The sequence below is a fragment of the Alexandromys fortis genome, unplaced genomic scaffold, assembly GCF_014885135.2.
Source record: "Alexandromys fortis isolate MF-2015 unplaced genomic scaffold, M_Fortis_MF-2015_v1.1 scaffold_84, whole genome shotgun sequence".
Taxonomy (NCBI): Eukaryota; Metazoa; Chordata; class Mammalia; order Rodentia; family Cricetidae; genus Alexandromys; species Alexandromys fortis.
Window position 1 is genome coordinate 5,959,686 of NW_026068017.1, and position 8,919 is coordinate 5,968,604.

Sequence of the window (8,919 nt, forward strand, 5' to 3'; positions counted from 1 at the left end):
TTATTATGTATACAATATTCTGTCTGTATGCCTGAAGGCCAGAAGAGGGCACCAGACCTCTTTACAGTTGGTTGTGAGCCATCATGTGGTTGCTGGGAATTGAACTCAGGACCTTTGGAAGAGCAGGCAATGCTCTTAACCACTGAACCATCTCTCCAGCCCTGGACTAAACCTCTTAAAATGCAAGCCACTCCAATGAAATGGTTTTCCTTTATAAGAGTTGCCATTGTTGTAGGTCTCTTCACAACAGTAGAAACCCTTAAACACCTACTAACTAGCTCTCAGAAGAGGGAATTGGAAACGTTTTATTAAAGTCTGGATGAAAGGTTGTTTTTTTTTTTTTTTTAACGTTGTGTGAATGTTTTGCATGTCGGTGAGTTGTGCCCAAGAAGGCCAGAAAACAGCATCGGATCTCCTGGGGCTAGAGTTACAGACCAGTGTGAGCTCCATGACCAGAGTGCTAGGGATCAAACCTGAGTCCTTTTGAAAAGAAGCCAGTGATCTTAACTGCTGAGCCAACTCTCCAGTTCCCTACTATATTTTTAATTATGTCTATGAGGTGGAGGTGGGGGTGGGCATGTAAGTGCAGTTGCACTTGAAGGCCAGAAGAGGGCATGAGATTTCATGAAGGTGGAGTTACAGGTGGTTGTGAGCCCACTGATAATGTGTCCTGGGAAGTGAGTTCCAGTCCTCTGCAAGAACAGTGTATGAACTCTTAACTTTTTGATGAGACATCTCTTAAGCCTGTGGGAGAAAGCATTTATTGAAGACTTGAAAGACATCAAGGAAAGAGTGACCTCTTTGAGCTTAGATAGTCCTTAAAACTGGGTAGGAACCAGTGGCTGAGGATTGAGGTATAGATGATTCCAAGAAATCAGGATAGGAGAACAGGGAGAAATAGAGACCGTAAAGCTTACTTAGTAAATAGCAAATGGTGTAGCATGAATTCAAATTGGTCTTAATAATAAAAACTCGGAGTTAGCTATCAGGGGGTGAATGCTGAAGATCAGAGAAGCAGAGCAGCCAGCCCACTAGGGTTCTTACCTCCGCCAATGCCCAAACCAAAGGGGTGATCCTGTCCTCAGACTGCATCCTCAGATGGCTGCAATGAGCTCCTGTCTCCTCCCTCTTCACCACCATCTGGCTCTGTTTCTCTTTTAGACTAGATCATTCTCCTGTAGCCCAGGGTGGCCTTGAACTAACAGAGACCTGTCTGTTCCCTTAGCCCTGGGATTAAAGGTGGTTGCTACCACTGCCTGGCCTCCATGGCTAACTAGTAAGGCTAGCTCTGTACTCTGATCTTCTGGCAAAGCTTTATTTGTTAGATCATAAAATATCACCACAAAATAGTTTGCAGAAATTTCAGGACTGGAAGGACAGGAAAAAGAACCTGGACTCAGAGGTCAGAGGCCTTAACCACTAGGTAATGGAGCTTATAGTTTCCATGGAATTAATCCAAAATTGAAAGCGAGCTGGGCGTGATGGCCTACACCTTTAACCCCAGCACTTGAGAGGCAGAGGCTAGTGGATCTCTGTAAGTTTGAGGCCAGCCTGGTCTACATAGTGAGTTCTAGGGCAGCTAGAGCTGCAAAATGAGACCCTGTCCCTCCAAAAAAAAAAAAAAAAGAAGCTGAAAGCAAAGCAAAGTGGCAATAGAGCTCATCGTAACTGTTAAAGTGCTAAACTTGAATTTGAACGCAATGGTGTATATGTAGCTGTATTCTTCAGTTCTAGGTATTGTACTTTGACATGAATTTATCATGTAAACAGACCAAATATAATCGTGTTGGCTATGAAAACATCAGACTGTAGCTATTGAGTTCGGTCACATTTAACTGATTTTCCATTATGTCCAGAGCTCTTATAAGTTAGAAACAGCAGCAGCCACAAATTGGTCAGGAATCTGCAGGCTAGATTTGATGTGGGATCCCCTCTGTGTGCTGTAAGGCCATTGGTTAATAATAAAAAAAAAAAACTGCTTTGGGCCTATTGCAGAGCAGAATAAGGCAAGGTGGGAATTCCAAGCAGATAGATGAGAAGAGAGTAGGTGGAGTCAGAGAGATGCCATGTAGTTGCAGGAGACAGACACACCCAAACCTTGCCAGTGACCACAAGCCTCGTGATAAAATACAAAATAATAGAAATAAGTTAAAGATGTAAGAGCTAGCCAGGAATACACTAGAGTCATTGGTCAAGCAGCGTTGCAATTGATATAGTTTCTGTGTGGTTATTTCAGGTCTGGGCAGCTGGGAAACAAATGAGCAGTCTCCATTTACACGGATTTGTCCCACTGTGTGTTTTGTAAATAAAGTTTTATTGTAACTCAGCCATGTCCTTTATTTAGGTGTTGTCTATGACTACTTTCACACTATACTAGAAGAGATGAGTAGCAGCAACAGAGACCATATAATTCAAAAAGTCTAAAATACTTATTTTCTGGCTCTCTATAAAAAGCTAAACTCAGGTGGGGTGGTGGTGGTGCACACCTTTAATCCCAGCACTCAGGAGGCAGAGGCAGGTGGATCTCTGTGAGTTCGAGGCCAGCCTAGACTACAAGAGCTAGTTCCAGGACAGGCTCCAAAGTTACAGAAAAACCCTGTCTCGAAAAACCAAAAATAAAAAAGCTAAACTGCTGAAATAGATAATGGTAATAATAATAATAATAATAATAACAATAAATGGCTATTTGCTAAAAACCTAAAAGTGTTATTAAAAGTGACATCACTATTTCTTCAATTAGCAAAGGCTAAATATGTGAATCATACTTATGAAGGTGAGAACAAGGAGTTTCCGTCTACAATTGCTAGAAGTAGAAATTGCAACACCTTTAGGAAGAGGCCTTGGCTTCATTGGTAAAGTGATTGCGGTGCAACCATCAGGACCCTGAGTTTGGGTCTTCAGCTGTCACATAAAAAACTGGGCACAGTGGTGGACATCTGTAACCCTAGGACCAGAGTGTTGGGGGAGGAGACAAACAGATCCCCAGAGTCAGTCTAACCAATCAGTATGTTCTGCATTCACTGAAAAATAAGGTGGATAGACATAGAAAAAGATATCCTTTATCAGCCTCAGACTTGCCTGCACACACATGCACACACTGTGGGTGTCAAATGTTGACTTGACTGCCCGGCATTATGATCAGGAATGTTTAGGTTCTGTGGTGTGGTCTTGCTTTCTCATTACCGCTGTCCACTTTACACATATATTTTTCTACACTTCCTATTGATTTTGTGTTCTTTTCCTGAAGTTACTTTTCTGCTCTGTTTAGCCAGAGTTGACCCTCTTTGTTTGCAACCAAGAATCTTAACTATGTATGGTGGTTTCAAAGAAAATGATCTCCAGAGGCCCATACGGAGTGGCACTATTAGGAGGCGTGGCCTTGTTGGAGTAGATGTCTCCTCATTTGGAAAAAGTATGTCACTGGGAGTGGGCTTTGTGATCTCAGATGCTCAAATTAGGCCCGGTGTTCTCAGTCTTTTCCTGTGTTGTGCCTAAATCCTGAGACCCCTAAGAAGACCGCCACACTTTTCCGAATACAAAAGCAAGGTTTTGTTTATTTACACGAGCTAACACAGATCCCCTGCCTCACAGTCTGACTCGGCAGATGGAGGGAAAGAGGACCCCATCTACTATTGTTTTCAAAGGGGCTTTAAAAGACAGAAACAACAAAGCAGTCACAAGATTACAATTTCAAAGTACAAAATTGCTTATCCTATATCACAATTGGCTAAAGGTTAGGTAAGGCTTAGCTGTTATTTTCTGATAGGCTGTTCTTGCCTGGGGGGGGGCGTTGTTCTCCCAAAGTAACTGTCCCCTGGTCACATCCTGGGGACATCTGCTGACCCTTTGCTAGCCAAAAGGGCTGTCTGAAAACTTATCTGATTGGTCCATTGTTACTCAATCGATAGGGTACCTTAGGTAGTCAATATCTTTTGTGTAACCACGGGTGGGGGTATGGGTGGCAGTCAGCAGTTTCCGAGTGTCTCAGGTTTTTCCATTAACTAATACTTCCCCTAGAAGGGGCCTCATGGCAGCTCCTGGCTTTTCTCAGGGGTTGGGGTGAAGTTCGAAGTCCCAAAGGATCCCGGCACAAGAATGGAATCTTTTTCAGCCTCAGTTTTTCTGGTCTCACACCTGCTGCTGTCCGATCTGGAGGTAGCGCTCTCAGCTACCTTCCCAGCCCCATGTCTGCCTGCCTGCTGCCCTGCTTCCCGCCACGATGACAGTGGACTGTGAGCAACCCCTGAATATGTTTGTGTTATATGTTTATCACAGTTATGGCGTCTCTTCACAGCAATAGAAGCACCAACTAAGACACTATGTAACTGAAGACATGCACACCTGTCTTAGCTGTTCTATTGCTGTTAAGAGATAACTGCCAGCAAGGCAACTTATAAAAGTAAGCATTTAACTGGGGGATTGCTTATAGTTTCAGAGGGTAAGTCCATGACCATCGTGGTGGAGAGAATGGCAGGAGGTAGGTAGGCACAGCGCTGTAGCTGGGAGCTTATATCTTATCCATAAGCAGTAGGCAGAGAGAGCGAGAGATTGTTCCTGGCATGGGCTTTCAAACCTCAAAGCCTACCCACAGTGACACATCTTCTTCAACAAGGGCAACCTTCTAAATGTTCCAAAAACTGTTCCACAAACTAGGGACCAAGCATTCAGACATATAAGCCCATGGAGCTAGTCTCATTCAAAACACTACATCCCGTTCTTTGGCCCCGAATAGACTTAGTAGTCATATCATCATGCAAATGCATTTGCATAACTCCAAAAATCTCCACAGAGTTCCACAGTCTTGACACTGTTTAAAGGTCCAAAGTCTCTCCTGAGCCTCGAGGCAATCTCTTCACTGTGAACTTCTGTAAAATCAAAAGCAAATTGCATACTCCAACACCCAATGACACAGAATATACATTACCATTCCTTTTTGTGAGTTGCTGATTAGCTGGGGGAGGATATTAGCCTGAAGGTACCACTCCCTCCATCCCATTTAGCATCAGGCCTGTCTTCACGTCCTTGAGCACAGGACTTACTCCAACATCCCTTTTCCTGATGCTCTTTTTCTCCTCATGTGTACATGTTGTATTTCTTTTTGTCCCACTTTCTCTTTTTCTTTATAGATCTGTATAAGAGTGACCACACTAATAACAGCATGACATAGTCAATACTAAGTTGTCTTGAAATCTTCTAGACAGTCATCCAGAACTCTTCAATTTAGCCTCTGGAAGAGTCTTAGAACAAGAGCAAAAAGCAGCAATATTCTTTGCCAAAAAGTCGCAAAAACAGTCTCTAGTCCATTCACTAATATTACTCTCCTCTAAAAGTTCTTGAGCTGGGCCTTCATAGTCCACATGGCACTCAGCACAACTATCTTCCATGCTCCTATGAGAATGGCCCAGGAAGTCTTGCTTACAGAATGCATCTTCTGTCCTGATACAAAGTCCCAAAGTCCACATTCTACTAACAAGCAGCATGAACGAGCCTGTCATGGCAATAAGACAATACTGTTCTGTTGCTACAAAGTGACATCATGACCAAGGCAGCTTACATAAGAAAGCATTTAACTGGGGGCTTGCACACAGTTTCAGAAGGTGAATCCATGACCATCATGGGAGGGAGAATGATAGGAAACAGGCTGGCATGGCACTGACTGCAGTAACTGGGGGTTTATATCTTATCTGCAAGAAGTAGACAGACAAAGAGACTGTGCCTGTGTGGGATTTTGAAATCTTGAAGCCCACACCCAGCAACACACCTATTCAAACAAGGCCACACCCACTCCAAAAAGGCCACACCTCCTAATCCTTCCTAAACAGTTCCACAAATGGAAAACAAACATTCAAATATTTGAGCCTATGGAGATTATCTTTAAACCACCACATATCGGACCTTGACTCCAAGCCCAACTCCAACCCCCAAATCAATCCAATCCCCAAAGCAACCCCTACTCAAACACTAACGCCAACCCCAACCATAGCACTAACCCAAACCTCAACCCTAACCCCAACCTAACTCTAACCCCCAAATAAGAGGTCATCTTTTCACATGCTTACCCGTTTTTCTTTGGTATAAATTTCCCATTCATGTTCCTTGCTCATTTTTGCTGCCACTGTTGGTGCATGTTCGTTTTTCTTATTGCTTTGTAGAAGCTCTTTGCTTATTAAAGGAGAATCACGTATAATCTCTCTATATTATGAATCCCTTCTGGTCTGGGCTTTTCATTCACCTTTTGTAGCTAGAGAGTCAGTCTTAAACACAACTGGATAAATAATCAGCCTTCGCTGGTTTTTGTGCCTGGTTTATAATGTCATCTCCTACATCTGTATAAACATTAGGTCCTGTTTTTCACATTTAGACCTTGGATCCACCTGGAAGGTGTTATTCACGTGCAGTGTGAAACAGTGATCTTATTTTACCTTTACCATATGGGTAGCCATCCGAATGTTTATAAAGAGCCCGAAATTAGGAACAAAATTATATAGTCTTAGCAGGAATAGATGAAAGATATTAACTCTACTTTCATAAGAACTTCATAAAAAGGGGGCCAGGGCATGGTGGCACATACCTTTAATCCCAGCCCTGGGGAGGCAGAGGCTTTAAACTCTCCCTGGTCAGCTTGATCTATGTACATATCAAGTTCCAGTACACCCAGGAACAGGAATTACATAGTTTTGTTGTTGGGTCTTTTGTATGTGTTTTTTTTTTTTAAGACAGGGTTTCTCTGTTGCTTTGGTGCTTGTCCTGGAACTCACTCTGTAGACCAGGCTGGTCTTAAACTCAGAGATTTGTCTGTCTCTGTTTCCCGAGTGCTGGGATTAAAAGCATGTGCCATCACCACCCAGCATAAGACCCTGTCTGAAAGAAAGAAAGAAAGAAAGAAAGAAAGAAAGAAAGAGAGAAAGAAAGAGAGAGAGAAAGAGGGAGGAAGGAAGGAAGGAAGGAAGGAAGGAAGGAAGGAAGGAAGGAAGGCAGGCAGGCAGGCAGGCAGGCAGGCAGTGCTGCCATATGGTCTAGTAATACCACTGTGGGGTATGTTTTTGTTAGGGTTATCATTGCAGTGATGAAACACCACGATCTAAAAGCAACCTGGGGGGGGGGAAAGGGTTTATTTGGCTTACAGTTCCATACCACTGTTCATCATCGAAAGAAGTCAGGACAGGAAAAACAGGGTAGGAACCAGGAGGCACGAGCTGATGCAGAAGCCACGGAGGGTGTACTGTTTACTAGCTTGCTCCTCATGGCTTGTTCAGCCTGCTTTCTTATAGGACCCAGGACCACCAGCCTAGGAGTGACATCACACACAATGATCTGCGCCCTCCCCCATCAATCACTAATTAAGAAAATGCTCTATAGGCTTGCCTACAGCTTGATATTGTGGAGGAATTTTTTTTTCAGTTGAGGTTCCTTCCTCTCAGGTAACCACAGCAAGTTAACATAAAACTAGCCAGCAAAGGGTAAATATCCCAAAAGAAATGAAATTGCTTTTTGAAGTAGTATCTAAATTCCCATGTTCATTGCAGCATCATGTACAGTAGCCAAGATAAAGGAATGACCCAAATGCTCATCAACAGATGAATGGATAAAGAAAACGTGAGATGCACACAGATACACTGTGATGCTGTTCGGCCTTTTAAAAGAAGGGCATCATGCCATTTGCGTGATGATGAATGAGCCTGGAGGCCATCATAACAAGTGAAATAACCAAAACTTTAGTCTTCAAGTGTTTGCAATAAGTACTGACATTCTCCCTGTGTCTATGGGCCATCCCCCAACAAGCTGCCTGTGCCCTGTACACCCATGCCTCTCAGGATTAGAGAACCTGCCCTAGGGCTTTGCTGTCCAAAGCGATGTTTCCAGACAACATCAGCATCCCTTGTAAGCCGACTGGAAAGGAAGAGCCCTAGCTCACTCTGAACCTGAAACTGGAATCATTTTAACTGGCCCCGTGCGGAGCTTTAGGTACATCAAAGTCTGAGGAGAGACGTGCTACACCAGTTTCCTTGTTCGTGGAATAAAATCACCTACTACTCCACGTGTGTCCCAGTTCAATAAAGGTTTATTTCAAGAGTGTTGTCTTGTGTACTGTGATTAAACAACGAACAAACAACAACAAAACGACCAGCCACATCCACATCTGCACCCGGTTATAGTTATTATTGTTTATTGGCTATAATTATTTCGAATCTCTCTCTTTTAGGACACGTTCCCAATGGTCTCAAATGCCACCCTGACCAGGAGCACCTGATCTATCCCCTGGGCTGCACTGTCCTCATCCAGGCAATAAACACTAATGAGCAGAAATTCCTCCACGGGCATGGTAACAACGTCTCCTGTGTGGCCATCTCCAAGGAAGGAGATTATATCGCCTCTGGACAAGTCACGTTCATGGGGTTCAAGGTGAATAAAATGCAAAGAATTCACTGGACTGACTTTCTTAAAGGTGCCTCCCTAGAAGAGCTGCCAGACTTCCTAGCTCTGTGTGCACACTCGTCCTCCCATCACCCTTTGCCTTCTCTCATCAGCCCATCAAGCTGTCCCTGAAAGCCTCTGGCATCCTGGTACCAGATGCTGTGGCTGGTGACTGCAAACGCTTAGCTTAAATCTGCTTAGACTTTGCTGCTGTCTGTCATGTTTCTACCACACGGTATAACATGGGGCAGTGGCTTCACTGAGTATTTCTCACCAAGAGAGGCAGTCACCCCTCAGGTTCTAGGGGTGTCTAGGATCTGACAGTGTCTCTCGCCCCTCAGGCAGACATCATTCTGTGGGACTATAAGAAGAGAGAGCTGATTGCTCGGCTGTCCCTGCACAAGGGGAAAATCGAAGCCCTGGCCTTTTCGCCCAATGATTTATACTTGGTTTCACTTGGAGGCCCAGATGATGGAAGGTAATGAATGAAGCCTACTTTTATGC

At 43.8% G+C, this 8,919-nt stretch overlaps 1 protein-coding gene across 1 annotated transcript in view; it reads left to right on the plus strand.

Moving 5' to 3' along the window:
- Cfap52 (cilia and flagella associated protein 52) overlaps window positions 1–8,919 on the plus strand; it is a 41,415-nt gene that overhangs the window by 1,304 nt on the left and 31,192 nt on the right. The window contains exons 2-3 of the mRNA XM_050162787.1: window positions 8,204–8,403; window positions 8,757–8,893. Of these exons, the coding sequence (XP_050018744.1) occupies window positions 8,204–8,403; window positions 8,757–8,893 (337 nt within the window). The remainder of the gene's footprint in view (window positions 1–8,203; window positions 8,404–8,756; window positions 8,894–8,919) is intronic.